Here is a 20,463-nt window from a genome sequence, read left to right as displayed (position 1 = left end):
CAGTAAGCACGGCTTACAATGCAGTAAGCACGGATTACAATGCAGTAAGCACGGCTTACAATGCAGTAAGCACGGATTACAATGCAGTAAGCACGGATTACAATGTAGTAAGCACGGATTACAATGCAGTAAGCAGGGATTACAATGCAGTAAGCACGGATTACAATGCAGTAAGCATGGATTACAATGCAGTAAGCATGGATTACAATGTAGTAAGCATGGGTTCTTTTCCAACTGTTTTTATGTTACAGAGCTTGATCTAATTTTACAGTTTTGATAGGATTTTTTCTGTTCACCTATAAAATAGAGATAGTAATAGCATCCTTGAACACTGGATAGAATGAAAGATCATAGGAAGTTGTGTTTGTGTGAGTATGTTTATACATGTTGCATATATGTGTAAATGTATATAAATATATATGTATATAAATATATATATGTATATGTACATATATATATATATGTATATAAATATAAATGTATATAAATATATATATCATCTTAAACTTTGGAAATGACGCAGGATTTACTACACCAAAGAGAAAAGGACTAAAACTATGTCTTCAGGCCTGCAAGGCATCATTCTGGTCAGATAAAACTTACAATAGAAAAAGCTGTGGTGGAAGGAGTCAAATTCCCTGAGGAGCCTGGGGTAGAAGAAAGAAGATAAGCAGCAATGGGAAGAGTGAGGACAAGGCAGAGAGAGAAATGACTGGCGTGCTGACGGGAGGGGACAGCCCGCTGGGGTGGCTTGATCACGGACCCGTGCTGATCAGAAGGAAACCTGCGGGGAGAGCAGAAGGGAGCTCCCACTGCAGTGTCACCTGGTGATGCATTGTCCCTGCACACACTTGATGAATGAAGAAGAAATGCTTTGACTCTTGTCAGTGAGTTAAGTCACTCAAGGGACACACAAAGGCAAGAAGAGATGGTGAAGGGCAATTACAGGATTTTCCCAGCAGAATGAAATAATGCTGATGTGTTGTTTTCTTACAAAGCCACAGACAAATCATTATCTTGGTGTGGGAGCCAAGGCCCAAGTAACTTTCCATGGCCACCTAGTATTGCATGAGCAAGAGTAAGTGACTGTTGCCGAGTCTCAGTTTTCACAGAGCAAAAGGGAGCGTGTAATAATGCTTACCTTAAAGATTTGTTGGAAAGGCGAAATATATAATTTTATTCACTGAGCACTTACAAAACAAGCTATTATTACCTAAGACATCTGTATGACTGAAAACCATTGCCATAATTCTGCATGCTATTGCCTGGCTTCTATGTAGGACTAGAAAGAGTCAGGCTTCCTAACATTCTTGGGCAGAGAGGTTATATTTACCTGTCTTCTGGTATTACACCGTAATTTTCATGATTGAACCAGCTGTTCATCTTTTTGGCTATCAACCAAGACACAATTGGAGTTGGAAGAAAATTTCTGAACATATTCTGGAATCGTGTCATGAACACCATGTCCCAGGGGTACCCCGAGTCAAAGACACGGCTGATCACCCACGCCCCTCCAGTGGTGCTGAGGAACACCTGGAAGCAACCACAGAGACGGGAAATGGTCAGGAATTCAAAGAAAGATGAAAGGAAGGAAGAAAGAGTTCAAGACCCAGCACACACACACACACACACACACACGAAGGAAGGAAGGAGCTGGATGCTGGTAGCTCATGCCTACCATCCTATATATAAGGAGGCTGAGATACGAGGATTATGATTCAAAGCCAGCCCCAGCAGGAAAGTACGCGGGACTCGTACCTCCAATAAACTACTGTGGCTGTGGCTCAAGTGGTAGAGCGCTAGCCTTGAGCAAAAGAAGCTCAAGAGACAGCGCCCAGGCTCTGAGTTCAAACCCCAGGACTGGATCCAAAAGAAATACATAAAATTTTAAAAAAGGAGGCGAATGGGAGCCCTTAGGAAGGAGAAATTTGCCAGGGTTTTCTGAAGTGTGGGGCTGTGTCCTGTCCTCTTATTGGGTGCCTAGGAGCAGGACAAAACCAGAACTTATAGAAAGTGGTTTTAGAGGAAATACAGGACAATGGGAATTTTACAGCAGCAGCAAACTTTGTGAGTAATCGATAAACATTCTTCAAAAATCAGTTACATGCTAGGCATTTTTATTACTTTAACATTTAGCTGGGCATTAAGCAATTTTCTTGAGACAGGAGTCTTAATATCAAGGATGGTACCTTTTTGGCCAGGTGGCTGGCCTCCACAGCAATGTCTGTGCCAGAATTCCCCATTCCAACCACAAGGACTCTCTTGTCTTTAAATATATCTGGATGTTTATAGTGCCGGCTATGGAAGTACTGGCCTTTAAAGGTTTTGATGCCTGGAAAAATAAAGCCAAGTCAAGAATGTATAGGATCAGGAAATAAAACATACATATGTTTTCTGTTTGGACAACACACTTTTGATGTGACTGAGGTTGCTTGGACTAGTATGCTCAAACTTGAAGAAACCTGGAATCTGAATAAATGACTTTACAAGAAGTTAGCAGGTCATCGGATTTATTTACTCATCCCATGTAATTATGTGTACAGATGGGTAATTACTCCATCTTACTCCTTGGGTTTCTAGTTCTACTTAGTGACTAACAACCAAGCTGACCTCTTAGGGCCAAAGTCATCTTAAACGAACGTGAAAGGAGTCATGGCCATTCAAAGGCTGATGGAAGTCAGTGGGATAATACTCTAATTTCCAGTATTTGATTTATATGTACTGTGCAGCTTTTCATGAACAAGAAGAAGAAAAAAAAAGAAGTTAAAGGAAAGTCTGAACCAGGGTCTCAACGCGGCGTTCATTTGGGACATCTGCTATGGAGCCTATCTGCGCGGTGTGCTAAATTCTGTGAGGAAAATAAAATAAATGTGGTTCTTATTCCCAAAGGTCCACACAAGTTGTAGAAGTTTTCTGACAGTCCTGGAAACTGCCTATAGCTTGGGGTCCATTTGGGGAGTCGGCGGAGTTGGCACGGACTAGAAGGGGTTATGTTGGTGACACCAGGATCACCTCCACTGGGCTACTGAGATATCTCAGGCTGTTGGTGCCAAGCCCCTTGAGACCTCAATGCAAATAGACAGCTTTGGACTCTCAAGGCCCTGTGGCACAATCAGCACACAGAACCTGTCTTTTCTAGAAAGAGTGACAAGATACCTAGTTTTTCTGGGGATAACTGGGTGTGCTTATAGGAAGCGTCCTTGTCAAGATCTGATGGTCTTTGAATCATGAGCAGTCTAGCCTGAATCCTGGTTAAAACCTCACATGATCAAGAACAGTTAGAATTTGACATGGACCCCACCAAATTCAAATATTAACTCAGTACAGGGACCCCATAATATGGATCTAAAGACTTCGAAGAAGGGGGAGCTGGAAAGGCTAGGAAGGATCATAGCGTAATCTCTAGATCCTGAGACTGTCATAGATTCCTTTTGCGTCAAGCTGTTTTGGGTTACAAATGGGCAAAAATGAGACTCTGCATGTCTGTCTTCTATGGACTATGGACTTCTTATCTTGCAGATGGACAGAGGAGAAATCTCATTGGGTGACACAATGGCTTAGTCAACCTGAGAATACATATTGCTTAGTGAGTTCTAACCTGACGCTTCTGGAGCTGACCCAGGACCGTGGGAGGTGTGTGGATGTACTGGAGGGGAGGGATGGGGTCACTCTAGGGGGACTGATTTCTCCCCTGGAGTGTATCCGTGCCTCTGATACAGGCTACGTGCTGTGATCATTTCTGTGATCTTAGTAGCCAGTACAAATATATGGCTGGTATTGGATAAATATGGTTTTCTCCGGGCCATGGAGCCTTCTAGATTGTTGGGGCAACCCGTGACAGGCCCTCCCTTCTGAGAGATGGAGAGATTTCAAAACTTGTTGTGCTATCTCGTGGAACGGCCGAAGTCCCTCCCAGAGCGTGTGTCCAGCAGAGGCCCGCTACGCCCCCCCAGGGTCTTGGAGAACAATTTCTTGCATTGGGATCATTTATTTCTTTTTCAGGTTAATAATTCATTCATATGGCAGCTTTCAGGATGGGCTGTATTCTACTCTGACCTGATTTGAGTGATCTCTGGGGCAGATGTGGGACCCAGGGCTGTACATGATTACTTACTGTAAGATTAAGTGTTGGGATCATTCTAGGCCATAGCTACATGGCTTGGAGAAAAGTTTCCTTAACTTTAACCTGTTGAATATTTAACTGCAGGTAAAAATGAACCGAACAATAGCATGTTATACTCCCTTGAGTTGAAGCCCATTTGAAATCTGGCATAGATTAGTACGAATCATGGATGCAAAAACCAGGTGAAGAAACTGAGACACAATGATGTCTTAACTTGTCCCCCAAGATTCATTTTCCCTTTGACTATGGACACACTGTCAAAAAACCTCAGGTCTGGCCAACTGCCAGGATCATATAAAACAAACAAGTAGAGAAAAAATTAAATTGCTTTTTCTTTATTCACAGATTGACCTGTGCTTCCTCCAAACTCAACTTTGGTAATGTGTAGCTAACTCAAGTAACTTGTCTGAGCTTCCTGTGTTTCGAAAGAGCTTTTGGCTCTCTCTCTCATTGTAAGGAAAGACACTGAATCTTAGTGAACCGTGAAACTGCTTAGTCAGCTACCCATTCTTTTCCTTTGTTCTCATAGCTTGTTTGAAACTGAAACACTGACTAGAAAAGTACTAGTTGTAAAAAAAAAATCTGTTACTTTAAAACTTCATTTAGTGAAGGAGCCTTAGGAATTCATCCTTGTCTCAACCCTGTGTTGGTGTTCATTTCAGACAATTTAAAGTTGTTTTCAGAACATGTTCTACCTGGGAAGGAATCCAGCGGCACAGAAGGGTTAGTAAGAAACCCAGTGCAGACCATGACTGCATCGAAGGTGGCTGAGCTCTGCCTCCCTTCGCGCAGGGTGACCACTTCCCACTGGCCAGAAGTGGCGAAATCCGGGCGCTTGGTAACACTGCACACTTTGGTCTGGAAAAAAAAGAGAGAATCACAGGCACAACTAGGAGCTCTCCACTTTCCTTCAAGACCTGGCTGGTGGACATGCCAGCTGACACTTCGAAAGCTCTAGAGCACAGAACAAACACAACACAATTAGGAAGTATCATCTTAGACTTCCCATCAGGCTGTCAGACTCACTGTGATTTCTTGGATGAAAGTATTTTAATCTTGGATTTGTGATTTGCTCACATTGTGATTAAGTGGTCTGCTCAAATTCTCCCTGCAAGTGATGTCTTTTTATGATGATTCTTTTCTGATATGAAACCTTATTTTTTTTAACAGAACCCCCTCTTGAACAATAGTTAAGTGTAACAGAGATACGGTCATCTATAGCTGAAAACATAAATTTGGCCTCAACTATCTTAGCGTAGGAAAGAAAGGTCTGATAGAATACATTGCTGAAGTTTCCCAGATCTGAAGAACTATTTTAACTGCAGCCTGGTGTTTCTAGGAGTAGTCCAAAGTTCAAATAGTCTATTTCTTTGCTCACTTAGTACATATATTTCCCTCATGTATGTACTGATTTAGAAAGCATATTTGTTTTTCATGATGCTGGGGAGCTAGGCAGTACTCTAACACTCCCCTCCAAGAAGTATGCATTTAATAAATGTAGCACAAGCCAAATGTAAAGGCAAAGGTTATTCACCTACCATGAGGCTTTGCTGCCTTTTTCTTCTTTTCAAAAATATCAGAGAACAAGGGCTTCTCATATGTTTCCTAATGCATCTGCTCTTTGATTGATAATATTCAAAATGCCTATTAGGTTTCTACATTTGCATTAGCAACTCTTTGTTTCAGAAAAGCCATTATTATAAGCTGCGGGCATGGCTCAAGTGGTAGAGTGCTTGCCTAAGAAAAGTCTTATTAGCCAGGGGCAGTGGTTCAAGCCCATAATCCTAATTACTTGGGAGTGGAGATGAGTAGATCACAATTTGAGGCCATTTATTACCAGTTTTTTTGGTGATGGGCCATTTGTAGATACTTTGGGTTTATGATATTCTTGGAATGATTAGGGAGAAGCAAAGTTAAGATTATGAAGGCTTTGTACAAAGTTAAGGAATTTAGATTTTTAATAGAAAAGTTATGGCACTGTATTAAATGCTTACACATGGAGATGGTTTTGGGAAGATAATTTTGGTTCTATAAAAGATAAATTAGAGAGAGCAGGGGAAAAAAAGAGAAAGAGACTAATTAAGAGTCCCAAATTCAATCTACTTCCTTGCTAATGGAACCCAGTACTCAGCTTTGCTCTGCCTATCAACCCAGCCACAAAAGGAAAGCACAAATAGGAGTCCAGACTGAACCCAGCATAAAACGAGACCCCAGCAAGGACGAAACTCTTGCAGGCACAAGGGCTAGAGCACCTGCTTAGCGAGTGCATAGCCCTGAGTTCACAGTCCAGTACTGTCACTAAAAACAACGATGAACATCTCATCTAAAGAACCCAGAACTAGCCTAAGGAGAGGTAATAGACTAGAAGAGGATACTTCCGGATGACTTATTTTATGTCTTACCTTGAACTGAATGCATTTCAGAAGATCAAATCGGGTTGCATACATTTTGAGATATTCCAGGAAGAGAGAATTTGGCACAAAGTTTGGGTAATCTTCTGGGAATGGAAAATCTGAGTAACAGGACATTTCCTTGCTGCTGTTGGAGACCACAGAGTTGTAGAGACTGGCTCTGCCTTCTTCCACATATTCCTGTGCAAAGAGTGCACCGGTATGAGATGCATGCACGAACACACACAGACACACAGACAGGAAATAATGTTTTTAAAGTCTACAGATGACTAGATGAAATATTCTACCTGCTGTTTTTCTAATGGGATTTGATATTCTTCATCACGGAAACGGTAAACATTAGATTTCAGCAAAATTATAATTAATTAAATTTTATAATATAATTTATAATTTGTTAATTCATAATTTTATGTTTTTTATAATTTCACTTATTACATGGTAACAAATAAGCATCTATAAACTCACCTGTTTGTATTCATATACTATCACTGAAAAGTATAGGCAAACATAGAAATAGACAAGAGCCTGTAAGCACTTTTTTGGGGATGGGCCATTTTTAGGTATTTTAGTTTTATGGCATTCTTGGAGTGATTAAGGAAAAGCAAAGTTAAGATTAGGCTTTTGTACAAAGTTAAGGAATTTGGATTTTTTAATAGAAAAGTTATGGCACTGTATTGAATGCTTTAAAAATGGAGATGATTTGGAAAGGCAATTCTGGTTCTATAAAAGATAAATTAGAGAGGGCAGGGAAGAATAGAAGGCGATTAGTTAAGGATCCAAAATTCAATCGGCTTATTCAGCTTTCCTCTGGGTTATGGGAATAAGATGATGGTTACAAGGAGCCATAATACCGATAAGGGAGAGTAAATAGAGAAGGAGCTGTAGTATAGGTAGGAAACCAACCCCTATCAACTGAAAACACTTTGGGATCAGTTAGTGTAGGGCGAAATTTCATTCGTGTGTTTTTGGCTTCCAAGAAGATAAAGAAATATCCTATTGCAAATGCTAAATCTCCCTCTCCCCTCCCTCTCCCCTCCCCCCCTTTCTTCTTTCACACACACACACACACACACACACACACACACACAATCATACTGTTTAAGGAAGACTTAAGAGATTTGTGGTCTACACTTAGTAAAGATTTCTTTAAAATAGTTTAAAAAAATCAAAGCATTTTAAAGTGTTTACGCATCTGACTTAGTGGAACTAGATAATCCGGGGAACTCTGTATGTTAGGGCATCTTACGGCAAATAAATCACAAAAATGGAGGTGAAAACCTAGCTGTTTCTCAAAACTGGAGGAGATAATTGTCAGGGCGGGAAGAAGAAAAGCTTCCAGGAAATGCTGAAGCCTGTGGCTCGGTAATGCATCACAGATGTTAGCAGAGTTTAAGGAGACTTTGCCCTGAGGGTGGAATCTGAGATTGAACTCTGCTCTCTTCCTTTCCTCCCACCGACTGTTTGTCCTGGCAAAGTGCACGGGTCTGTGGTACTTAGCACATGCACAGCGAGTCTGAGAGTGTGTCCCTTGTCAATGGGACCTGTGGGTCCTGGGCCTTCCCTCTCGTGCTTCCTTCAGGGGGAAATCTGCACCAGCGATTCCCAGGCCCGCAGGCCCTCCCCCTCCAGCCCTTCCGCTGCCCTCCCTCCTGGCACTGTCCCTGGGAGGCTCTGCCAGTTGCCTTGGCACTCCCGTGTGTGAGAGCACACGACCCCCTGAGAATTGGTAGGGCCATTTCGGAGCAGAGTCTTGTTCTCACGAGGGTGAAGAAATGAGTGAGAGGTAGAAGGGGGAGAAACGGGCTGCAGAGGAAGCAGAAAGCACAGGAACGGGAATAGTGGGGTTTCTGGCCTTCTGGTGCACTTTGGTTCAACGGTGCAGTGAGAATGGCACCGTCACCCGCTGAGAAACCTGGTGGGCTTCTGTGTGCCGCTGTCAGGTTGTCTGGGTTTGAGTTCTGAAGCTGACAAGGCCCGGGTGTGCAGTGCAGCTCTTGCCAGCACAGGCCCAGGCTACATCTACATTCTCATCAGGTCGTGTTGGGAATTTCTTAACCCCTCTGTGTCTCTGTGGCTTCATCAGGAACAGGTACCTCCCAGGATAAACAGAAACGGAGTGACAAGGTGCCCACACCAGTGCCCACCGGCCTCTCAGTACAGGTTAAATACCATCCACATTGTTCTTCTGTAACGCCCAAGAAATTGTCTTTCTTCAGCTCTGTGTTCTTTGTGGAAGATTTTTGGCAATGGGAGTTATTACCAGGGCAAAGGTCTTTCTTTTCTTCTTTTAAAAACAGATGTAAAGGGGCCATAGCTAGAAGTTCTCTACTTAGAAAACTTTTTTGTTTTGTTTTGTTTTTTTGTTTTTTGGCCAAGCATGGGGCTTGAACTCAGGACCTGGGCACTGTCCCTGGACTTGTTAGCTCAAGACTAGTGCTCTACCACATTGATCCACAGCCCCATTTCCATTTTTTTTTTCCTGGCAGTTAATTGGCCATAAGAGTCTCACAGACTTTCTTGCCCAGGCCGATTTTGAACTGTGATCTTCAGATCTCAGCCTCCCGAGTAGCCAGGATTACAGGCGTGAGCCACCAGCAATGGGTAGAGAACTTCTGTCGGTATGTACAATGCTCACAACTCCTGTTATTCATGAAACATTCTTTCTTTCGAACAGAGGGCTTGGAATATGGCTCAGAGGAAGAATGCTCGCTCAGTATGTGCAAAGACCTGGGTTTTTGATTCCCTAGCACAGAAGAACAAAGGGAGGAGGAAGAAGGAGGGAAGGGAGGAGAGGACAGACAATAAGCTGTCTCACTGGGAAGTCAGACACTCCCTGGAGGCCCTGGGCAGCTCTTGGGTCTGTATCACAGAAGAGCTGTGGAAGCCTCAGAGAAAACGGAGGAGCCCCAAGAATTTAAGCTTCTGAGGAGCCTGTCAGGAGCCCCTCCAGACAGACAGAAGAAAGTTAGAAATGGTATGAACATGTGAGCCAAATAAGACCTGCCATGATTGCTGAAGCTTTAGAGACAGAGCCCAATCCGCGATGTTTTCACTGTGGTGGGCCGCAGTGGGGGCGGGGCAGGGATTTGTGTAATCGCTTTATCTATCTTTCGGCCCCTTCCCATTTGGAAACTGTCTGTGCATGCGTTTTATGGCGTATCTGTCTTGCCTCTTCTATTTGCACCGTGGGTTCTGGAGGCTCATAACCTCACCAGGAAACCACACTATGTATACGCAGCTCTGACAAGCAGAGTTGTTAGAGTAAGCGCTTTAGTTCTTGAATTCTGCAGGCTTTGGCTGGGCTTCCTACTCTGTGTCCATGCTGTATCTCTGTCTCTCTGTCTCTCTCAGTATTGGGAAGGAGAGAAAAGGGACATCTTCAGAACGACCCAGAAAACTCATAGCATGTTGGAGCTGAGAGATACCCTCAAGGTCACCTAGTGGGGCTTAGGGGAATTTCAAGGTATTACAGCAGTGGCCCCAAGACGCTTCTATATCAAGGGAAGTCTGCTTTATAAAGACGGGCTGTCAGGCTCTTCAGGTCCTTGGTGGTTCAGCACGCACCTGTTTCTCAAACTGGCTCCTTGTTTTCATTTTATAAATGAGGCGCTAGAGGCGAAATGACGTGTCAGCTGACCAGTCAACTCTGCCCTCCGACAGTCCTCTTAAGCCAAATTCGGATGGCATCTCACATCCCCGCATAGAACTTGCTCCTGGCGGTCTCTGCTTTCCTGTTGTTACAATTCTACTTACTCCTCCTAAACCCTCTTCACCTTCTACACTGCCATGATTTCCAGGAAGAAATTTCCAGGCCTCCAGGGTGTGTGTGTGGGGGGGCGTGCACACGCATGCTGCTGCATCTCTGTTCATTTTATCTCCTGTGCTTAACGTCCCTTCCCCTAGTCTCTGCGGAAGGTGTGTCTCCTTTCTTTCTTTCTAGAACTTGTGCCTCCATTTATGCCCGTAATCACATTCCTTCCATTTTCTGCCAGAATCCTTTCTCAGTTTGATCTCGTGTCTTCAGTCATTTCCTACAATCCAGAACTAACTCCTCCATTTATGCCATAATTACATTCCTTCCATTTTCTGCCAGAATCCTTTCTCAGTTTAATTTCCTACAATCCAGAGGTTTTCACTTTGCCTACAAATGCCTTTGAACTTTTGCATCATGCACACATTCAAAGGTAACAACCACAATAAGCACTCTCTAATATGTTCCTTACCCGTTGTTTTGGAAACGGAATAGCAACAGATAGTCATCTACCTGTTTCCCTATCACTGCTTCTCTTACATAGGCCATATGCACCAATAAGGTCTTAGTTTATCAACATGCTTGGCACCTTTTCCCTTTCTGGCATCTACTGCTCCATCTCTTCTGCTTACTGAAATCCTTCAAAGCTCACCTCCACCAACTTTTCCACAAAGCTTCCCCTGGCTTCCTGCCGGTGGCTGTGAGCCAATTCCCATTCTGATGCTCACAGCACTGCTCTGACTTGCAAGATCTTAGCCTTCTTCCTTCTGTTTGACAACCCCCCGGGGCTGGGCAGATCCTTCTCGTTTGTGTGTCTCCTGCAGTGCTTTCTGTGTAGATGTTTGCTCTGCCCAAGTTACGCCGCCCGTTGTACACAGTCGAATCTGAACCTATGTCTCTTGATTCTTAATGAACTTTAATGTCAACTATTAGGCATCTGTCACCTAAATAAGGAACTTTTTTTTTTGGTGTGGGGGTCTTGTATCTCAAGAGACTTGTATATAACCTTTGCTCTTTAGACTCACTTTTGTTTTAACTGAAATTACCTTAGCCAAACTTGGGCAGTTGAGTTGGATCATACCTTCTTTTAAGGTAACTCATAGATTAGATGTGCTTAGATCTTGGGAACTGTGTGAAGAAGAACTGGCTAGGGGATTGCTTGATTAGTAGTGTCTTCACTGAGTACAGAAGCGGAGTGCTTTGGAGCAGGTGACAGGTTCTACCATCCTGTCAGAACACACACGATTTGAATCATGGGAATGGGGATGTCTTTTTACTCAGTCCTCTTTTGAAGGTCTCCATGCATTAATGCCCACATTTGGTGCCTGGAGACAGTTTAGGATATGCAGTTCTTTATAAGTGTCAAGCTGTCTTTTGCTGGAGAAGTATTCACTAAACCATTTAGCTTTTCTGAAGGCTTTGCTTAGTGAGTTAGAAGATCACTAGTTTATTCCAGTTCCAAACTCCTTCTGTGATGGAGGTAATGCCCAGTCTCTCTCCTTGCTTCTTGGGGAATCTGACACTTGCTCTCTCTCTCTGTGCCTGACAACTTTCTCCTTAGCACATCTGATGTTTATGGGAAATGTTTTTGACTGGAAGGAGTAAAAAAGTGTGTGTTTTGGTATAAATGCTCCCCTGGCTGAGTCCTGGAGCTCAAAGAGCCCTTGCTCTTCCTGGTCTCATGGGCCTGAAGCAGTGCTGTTGAAACCCCCTGGGATCCAGGCCAGTCAAGGGTGAGCTTTACAGTCCCCTCCAGTCCAGAGTGTTATCCTGCTCAGATTAGAGGATATCACTTTTCTTTCTCTCTTTTTATTTTTCTGAGGGAACAACAAAAAAAAAAGGCTTGGTAAACCCATTAAAAAAAAAAAAACCCAAAACATCTGATCTTTTCTAGCATAGACTGGCATGGCTCAGGCTGTGGGAGCTTGATCACGGAACCGATCTTATTCTGACCCCTCTGTCGCCCGGACACAGATGGAATGGGGCAGGGAAAACAGAAAAGCGAGTGGGAGCCGCTCAGTCCTGCAGACGGAGGCTGCAGTTCGTGTGGTTGCTCTAAACCCTGTGTCTTTGGTCCCGCGGAAGACCCTCTGCTGCTTCTGCTCCTGGTTCCTTATGCCTGCCCCAGTCATTCACTTCTCTTCCATAGCTTAAGGGCTTCTTTGAAACATTTCTTCCTCTTCAGCCTGGATAACACTGATAAAGCTGCTGATGCTTCTCATGAGAGCTCAGCCCATGCTTAGTTTCTACTTTTGATATTTTCCTAAGCTCCCCTTCCCCAGACCCCCCAGACACGTAGCCTTTTATCAGAATAAGCCCTTGTGGGGAAAAAACACTGACAGACCTCTTGTTATTGCAGTGACACATGAAAGGCAATGGAAAGCCCACTTACGGTGTACCTCCAGAGGCCGCCCAGGTCCTCGCTCCTCTCGAAGCAGGTGGGCTCCAGACCTTCCTCCAGGCAGCACTTGGTGGAGGCCAGGCCGCTGACCCCGGCTCCCACGATGGCCACCCGCTTCACCATGGTCTCCTGTGTGTGTGGAAGCGAAACGGAGCTCTTTATTCACAGAAGCCTCACCCCACCCTTGGCTGCTCTCACAAGCCAGGGAGAAGAGCAAGAATTTGGATGATGAGAGGATTTCCGCGGGTGTGTGTGTGTGTGTGTGTGTGTGTGTGTGTGTGGAGGGAAGCAGAGTCTGGGTCACCGCTTTAACCCCTGAGCCTGGTCACGGTCCCGCCCCTCACTCAGACCTGGCACCCAGCATCAGAGCTGTGTGTAGCTTCTGGCAAGTGGCTGAAACCGGACCCTCTGCTGGAAGAGTCTTGCAGGCTGGCCTGGACTGCATCCAACCTCCTAGCTCCAGCCCTAGAGCTGAGGAGAGCGGCAGCGAAAGAGAAGGTTGCCCTGCCCCACAGCCAGGCTCAGGCTGGGGAGGGGCCTCTACCCAGCAGCCGGTGGGGTGGGGCTGGGACTGGGAGCCAGGACACTGACCACTGCGGACGCTGCCACCACACAGCGGTCTCTGCACAGCGGTCTCTGCACGGGGGAGGGGAGGCGGGGTGAGGTGGAGGGTGAGGAGTGCTGCCAGTGAGGGTTTGTGGGGAAAAAGGGTGCCTCTTGCTTCAAGCCAGTACTGACTTTTGGGGAGCATGGCAAGTCACTGTGGGCAGCAGCTAGAGAAGCATCGGGTGCCAACCATGGGTGAACAGCCAGGGCTGGCAGGACTGCGTGAGACAGAACAGTCACCTACGTCAGCCGCTACGGTGTGATCAGAGGCAAGTTATTTAGTATCTCTGTGCAGCATGGAAATGGAGAAAACACCAATGGCCTCCTTGCCGCATTCTACGAGGCTCAGGTGAATTGACACAGGAGAGTTCCTGGAACATAGCAAATGCTCAATAAATGTAAGCCATTGCTACGGTAAAAGTGGTTCCAAAATTGGTGTTTCTGTCTGCCTTTTACATGACTATATTCCTATAGCATTTATGGTTAATAGTACACCTATTGAGCACAAATCAAAGGGTGTTAGATATTGCTTCCTAGCGTGTTTTCAAGATCATTTTACCTGCCCAAGTTTTTAGATTTTTAGAAGCACAAGAAAGTGCCCCAAAGACACAGATTTTCCTGAACATTTGCTGTGTGTGTGTGTGTGTGTGTGTGTGTGTGTGTGTGTGTGTGTGTGTGTGTGTGGCTTGAACTCAGGGCCTGGGCACTGGGCTTTAGCTTGCTTACTCAAGTGGTGCTTTCCCACTTGAGCACGGCTTACATCCAGCCTATTGGCAGTTCATTGGAGGTATGAGTCTGGCTCATTAGAGATAGCGCACCAGGCCATTTGCTATTTCCTTGTTCCACAGATGAACTCTCCTCAAAGCTGGAGTTCAATAATTTGCATTTTAGAATTGGGAACCGGAGAGAAGTTCAACCAAAGTGACTTTGTATCTTTTTGTTCTCTGCTGTGTTCCATGGTCCAAGGCAGCATATAGATCATGATAGCAGGAAGAGCTAGTAGTAGATTCTCTTCGGAGCAGTCATGCTTTAGATCTTGATAGATGCTGCATAATCAAGAATTCTACATAACTGCCCCTCCCTGGGCAGGAGGTGGACACAGGGGGCTGGAGGGCGGGGGTTAGGTGAAGACTCATCTGTTTCAGATCGCCGTTCTATTAGGCATCGGCTTGGTGATAGGAAAACTGCTCACCCCTTCAAACGTCAGCTTCCTCACTCACCAAAGCTACTTGTCAGACACGGCAGACATCTCGTGAGAGAGCATCGCCTTTAAGGATAACATGACTGGGAAGTCGGCGTGTGTGATCAGAGCCCCACATCTGTGGTCACGGCAGGATAGCAGGAGCTAAGCAGCTCGCTTTGGGAGGCAAGGAGCCACTTCCAAGAGCTGGGTTAAGAAAGAGGGTGAGGCAATCCCCTGGTGTCTTCACTGAAACTGGAGAGGAGGTCAGCAGGGGGCGCACGGCGTCCCGGGAGAGAGGCCCGCCATGCTCACCCTGCAGTTGGGTCCAGGGAAGGTGCTCTAGACAGACAGATGGACTGTGGGTATAGCAAGGACCCTGCTGGCTCTTGCCTTGTCTAGGATGTTGATGGGTGACTGAAAGCACCAGGCTGGTTCGGTAAGGAGGAAAAGGAGACGCATATCAACAGTGTCTTTTCATCCAAGGCTCTGTGGACAGTAAGATGGACTCCCCTCTCTTGGGGCTGCTGGGACAGGGACTAAGGATTGTTGGAACATTTGAAATACCTGGCCAATTGTAGTGCATCATGCCTATTACCACAGCGACTTCAGAGGCGGAAATCAGGAGGCTGGCAGTTCTAGGCCCGCCTAAGCAAAAAATCAGCAAGATTCCATGAAGGCTCATGCTAGGCCTTATTTGTTTATTTTTCCTTGAAGTGAGAGAGGATAGACTGGTTTGAGGTCCGACCTGGCAGCTGTTTGGCCTTCCCTTGTACACTGGCAGCCTGCGGCTGGACTCCCTCACCACCCCACCCCCGCCCCCAGCTGCGCTGACAGTTCCGTGGATGCCTTGGAGAAGCTACGCAGCCCTTGCACCTGCTAGACACTGAAGGGCCGCTTCGGCCCTAGCAGGCATTGTCCCAGCTACAGCCGCGTCAGTAACTTGTGCTGAAACGTTGGTTTGCCATCACAAGCTTTGGGGAAACACTGCATGATGCTGCTAACACCGACTAGGGTGGCAGGAAAACAACAGAAAGCAATACGAATTGAATGTGTAGGACTTCTGCAAGCCCAGGTCAGGGTTGCTTAGTTTGCCAAGAGCCTGCCTGCCTGCCTGCCTGCCTGCCTGCCTTCCTTCTCTTTCCTTCCTTCCTTCCTTCCTTCCTTCCTTCCTTCCTTCCTTCCTTCCTTCCTTCCTTCCTTCCTTCCTTCCTTCCTTCCTTCCTTTCTTTCATCATGGGGTTTGAACTCTGGGCCTGGGCGCTGTCCCTCAGCTCTTCAGCTCAAGGTGAACATTCTACCACTTGAGCCACAGCACCACTTCTGGCTTTTTTCTGCTTACGCAGTGCTGAGGAATGGAAGCCAGTGCCTCATGCATGCAAGGCAAGTGCTCTACCACTGAGCCACCTTCCCAGCCCCTAGCCTGCCTTTCTTTGGCTCCTGGAGCCACTACAGAGTGTCCCTTGCAGGAGGGAGCTGCACTGCGCTGTTGATTAACTTGACTGCTGCCTAAGGTTGTATGTTTCCCCAAAGTAGGGCATGTTCTTCAATGGGTCTGCTTTATCACAGTTCCTAGCAGCTTGCTGGAGCTGTAATAGTTGTTGCAATAATCTTTGGCAATTACTCGATTTCTTATTGGGTGATGTGAATTAATTCATGATCTTCCATGATTTTCAATTAAAAATAGTTGAGCACATATTTGCTGGGTATTGTCTTAAGGCCATTGATAGCCTTATCTCATCTCATTGATGGTACGTCACATGGAAATCTTCCTCTTGCATGAGCTAGGTAAACTTACCATGAGAAGAGAATCTTCCTGGGGCTTTTAGGGGCTTATGAGCCAGATGTCTGGGTTTGTAGTTCAAAGCTGGTTCATTATCATAGACACATTTGAGCAAGTAATTTAAAATTTCTGTGCCACAGTTTCCTCCTTCTCAATATGAAACTAGAAGGATAACTGCTCTTAGGCAGTGTAAGGTGCACTCAACGAATGCAGAAGGAGCATTTAGCATTGTACCTAGGGTATGCGACCCTCTCTTCTGCAGGTGTTATTTTCAAATCTTTACAAGTTTTTTTCTATTAATTATCTGCCTTGATAATTTTGGGTTTATTTCCAAAGTTATAGAATATTGGAATCAGCCATTGGAGACAACTAAAAACATGAACCTAAAAAATGATTTTTTATAGAAAGTTAAACTGGACATTTTGTACAGTTTATGTGTTTGGGGGAGGGTAAGGGGAAATAGTGGGACAAAGTGTGAACTAATTCAGCAGTGACACTCACTGGACACGATATTGAAAATAAAGTATACAACTTGAGCAGGGGTGAGGGGGAAGGAGGGAGTTCGGGAGGGGAAAACCTGGGAGAAAACGAGGGAAGAGGTGATACTGCTCAAAAAGAAATGTACTCATTAGCTGAGCTGACCCTCCTCATCTACTCAGTACTGACCGTAACCCCTCTACGCACACGCTACAATAGCAACAACTTAAGAAAGACAGTTACAGAAATGAGTGGAGACAGGAGGTTGATGGCGGGAGAAAGGGCAATCGAAAGAAGAATGGAGGGCATAAAGCAAATCTTAAAATAACTTGGAAAGGGTTTTCTGCCCTTAGAGTTTTCTTTTTGATTCAGAGCAGCTTCTGGGTACATCACCAAGTATGCAGACCCATTCCCCACACTGGGAAAAGCCAACCATGAGGATTCAAGCAGATGTGTAAATGATGACCTTCGCTTGAGGGAAAGTCAGTGCTTTCAAACACTTGTAGGATTTCTGATAGTTGTATGAAGCCAAAGTGATTTAATACAAGTACTTGCTCAGAAAAAGTGTTCCCCCTTCTATCTTATTTATTTATTTATTTATTTTTGGGTCATGGTGCTTGAACTCTGGGCCTGGGTGCTGTCCCTCATCTCAAGGCTAGTGCTCTACCACTTGAGCCACAGCGCCATTTGCAGTTTTCTGAGTGGTTTGTTGGAGAAAAGAGTCTCACGGACTTTCCTGCCAGGGCTGGCTTTGAACCATGATCCTCAGATCTCAGCCTCCTGAGGAGCTAGGATGGCAGGCGTGGGCCACAGGCACCTGGCTTATCTTTTTATCAAAATAATTTTTAGTCAATGGCTGCCATCAGTGACTCTATTATTAATTACTCTATTTAGTAGTATATAAGGCATCCTCCATGCTGATAACTGGAATGCTGTTTCACAACGCAAAGTATTATTACACTGCACATTGATAGCTGGTTTTTTTTTTTTTTTGGCCAGTCATGGGGCTTGAACTCTGGGCCTGGGCGCTGTCCCTGCGCTCTTCAGCTCAAGGCAAACGCTCTATCGCTTGAGCCACAGTGCCAGTTTCTACAGTAAAAATCTTGCTGTTTCTTTGATAGCTCCTTTAAAATCTATCATTTTTTAATGAAAGAGAGCTTTGTCAATTCTAAGTAAATATGAAAGAAGAACTCGACGGATGAAAAAATAACTAAAGCTATCTCACTAAAGGTGAATTTATAACAAAAAGCAAATAAAGTGCCTTCAGCCACACAAAATTGTGAAATGAGTTGGGACGCCACTCGCAGTTGCACAGAAGTTACTAAATTTTAACCAGAAGGTTAGAAATGACTATGTTTTATCCCCCTGTGGATTGAATTCTGTGCCCTCTACTTCAGATACGTGGTTTAATAAAGTCAGATTGAGCGATGCCCTCCGTTTATTAAGCTCACCTAGGAAGGATGGGCGCTGAGGCTCGGGGCTTCATGCACTCTGCAGAGATGCCTGAGAGACTGAGCATGTTGAGGGGAGTAGAGTGGAATTTGGTCTGTTGAGCACTCAGCATTAAAGGCCTCTGACAGGGTTAGCATGTGATGGACAGTATTCCAGTTAGGGACGTCTGGCTGGGCAGCTGCTTCAAGAAGGCGAAGAAGGGGACAAGAAATGAGGAGGTCATGTCCTCTCCAGTCCAAGGTTTGGGAAGTTGAGCGGCACTCAGCAGGCATGTGAATCCCATGATTGAATCATTGTGATCAAGAATAAATACAAATATTTTTCTTTCATTTTTACACTATTTGTTTAAATGACTTTGGTTGATTAGACCCAACTACTTAATAAGAGGAATTATGGTTTAGGGACAATGTGAAGAAATTATTTGTATAGTAAGAGGCCCTCTAACTGAAAATGTTTGGGAAACTTCAGGCAAATGTCTTTTCTTTTTGAGTAATTAGTTTAACTCAGAGACTTTATCTGTTGGTGTCGGGAGATCAGTCCACACCTCCCAGTGGCTTGATCAGCTGGAGTTTAACAGATGTTAGCGTGGTTCACCTCTGCTTGTTGGAGAGAGCGGTGTCTTCATTGGTGCTCAGATGCGCTGTTTATTAATTTATTTATTATACATTGATAAGTATTGGCTTGTTGTAAATGAAATGAAAAAATGGCCAGCTAAATACTGAACCCATGGTATCGAGTATACTGAAGAAGCATTAAGTCCTTTTACTCCAGGGTGAAGGTACAAGAAAGACTACATCAAGCTGTGTGTGATTCTTCAATTAGGTAAGAGCAGAGCACCGTGTTAGGTACTACACTGTGGTAGGTTCTCTGTCTGTCTGTCTGTCTGTCTGTCTGTCTCATGCACCCATGCATGTGCACTCCTTCTGGCTAGTTTATGCTGGCGTGGTTAGTTTATTTTTCTGTTAAAAGTGTATTGTGAGAATGGCTCTGTTGGGAGAATACTGTTTGACACAGATTACATAATGATAGGATGATATGCCCTCAAGTTGGCCATGGGGTTTAAGACATAATCAGAGATAAGGTCCAGCTGGGCGGTGGGTGGGGTTATTTGGTGCGCAGGCCAAGCACACCTGTGGGAAGATCCAGCTGGGCGGTGGGTGGGGGTGTTTGGTGCACAGGCCAGGCGCACCTGTGGGAGAGCAGGCCCATGATTTGGGGTTGAAGCCTCTAGCTTCAGTGTGCTTCCTCAAGCCTGTTCTAGACTGCTGCCCTTTAACACACATCCTGCCAGTTACATGTCATAGCAGGTTCTTCTCTAGGACAGAGGGAACTCCGTAAGAAATAACCAGGGAGGGAGGCTCAGTTCGTCCACTGGTATAACATATATATCATTGAACTGGCTCTTGAGAAGTGATTTGCAAACTCTTATATTTAGAACCAAGTGCGTTTAGTTGGGAGTGGACATTAGCAAAAAAATAAGCATAAAAAAAATCAAGAAGTGTTCACTCTAACACAAAGAATGGAGCATGAAACATTTGTATGAACCAAACAATTAAGACATACAGATTCATCAGGTTTCAAGGATCTTTGCCTCTCGCTTCCGAATTAGACCAAATGTCAGCATGTGATAGACAAACATCCCAAGCTATTGTCTCAGAACCAAGACAGCGACTGCTGCTGGAAACCCTTGAGGGAAACAACTAAGTTCCCTGCACTAGAAATCCAAAATTTCCCTTTAACTCAACTAAATAGTTTACCCAGCAGGGCACTTACTAATATCCAGATATTAGTCATTTGTTATTACTAATACATTTTATATACTAACATATAATGTATTGTTAATATGCTATATTACACATATCTCACTTGACCTTTCTGTTATAAATACTCAACCACCACTCGGTACTCTGGAGCAAGGAGTGGCTGTATAGCTTTTCCAGGCTCCTGGGCAGAGGGAGCTGGAGTTCTGGTGAAGCGATTCTGTCTCGAAGCACAGTAACAAAACAGGAAGAGTTCCAGCCCCACCTTCCCCATCCAAGGGAATCAGAGATTTACATCTGTGTACTTACTTTATATACTGCTGATTTCTCGTGCCAAGAGCTCTTCCTCAGTTAAGATTCTGGAGTAAGCAAAAATCCAAAGGGTCTGGGAGCCAGCTTGCCTGGAAGTCTCAGAGACCACAGGATGAACCCAGCCTGAGAGATAAGAAGCATTCTGCACAACTTATAGCCCAGTGTTAGCTGTTGTTTATATTTCAGCGTGGTTGATCCCAGCAGTGA

The 20,463-nt window shown here is 44.8% G+C and overlaps 1 protein-coding gene across 2 annotated transcripts in view; it reads right to left on the bottom strand.

Annotated features, from left to right (window-relative positions):
* Fmo1 (flavin containing dimethylaniline monoxygenase 1) overlaps positions 1-20,463 on the bottom strand; it is a 24,770-nt gene extending 4,307 nt beyond the window's left edge. Inside the window, exons 1-6 of one of the 2 annotated variants that reach the window (XM_042674334.1) lie at positions 20,254-20,463; positions 12,678-12,815; positions 6,526-6,714; positions 4,819-4,981; positions 2,190-2,332; positions 1,334-1,533 (exon numbers count right to left, since the gene is read on the bottom strand). In XM_042674334.1, the coding sequence (XP_042530268.1) occupies positions 1,334-1,533; positions 2,190-2,332; positions 4,819-4,981; positions 6,526-6,714; positions 12,678-12,809 (827 nt within the window). In that variant the 5' untranslated portion in view covers positions 12,810-12,815; positions 20,254-20,463. Of the gene's footprint in view, positions 1-1,333; positions 1,534-2,189; positions 2,333-4,818; positions 4,982-6,525; positions 6,715-12,677; positions 12,816-13,230; positions 13,254-20,253 lie in introns of those variants that run through there. The other variant, XM_042674336.1, reaches the window with a different exon arrangement.

The sequence above is a fragment of the Dipodomys spectabilis genome, unplaced genomic scaffold, assembly GCF_019054845.1.
Source record: "Dipodomys spectabilis isolate Male_0828 unplaced genomic scaffold, ASM1905484v1 ptg000019l, whole genome shotgun sequence".
Lineage (NCBI taxonomy): Eukaryota > Metazoa > Chordata > Mammalia > Rodentia > Heteromyidae > Dipodomys > Dipodomys spectabilis.
The sequence above is the reverse complement of the archived record's forward strand: the minus strand, read 5'-3'. Positions and strand labels throughout refer to the sequence as shown.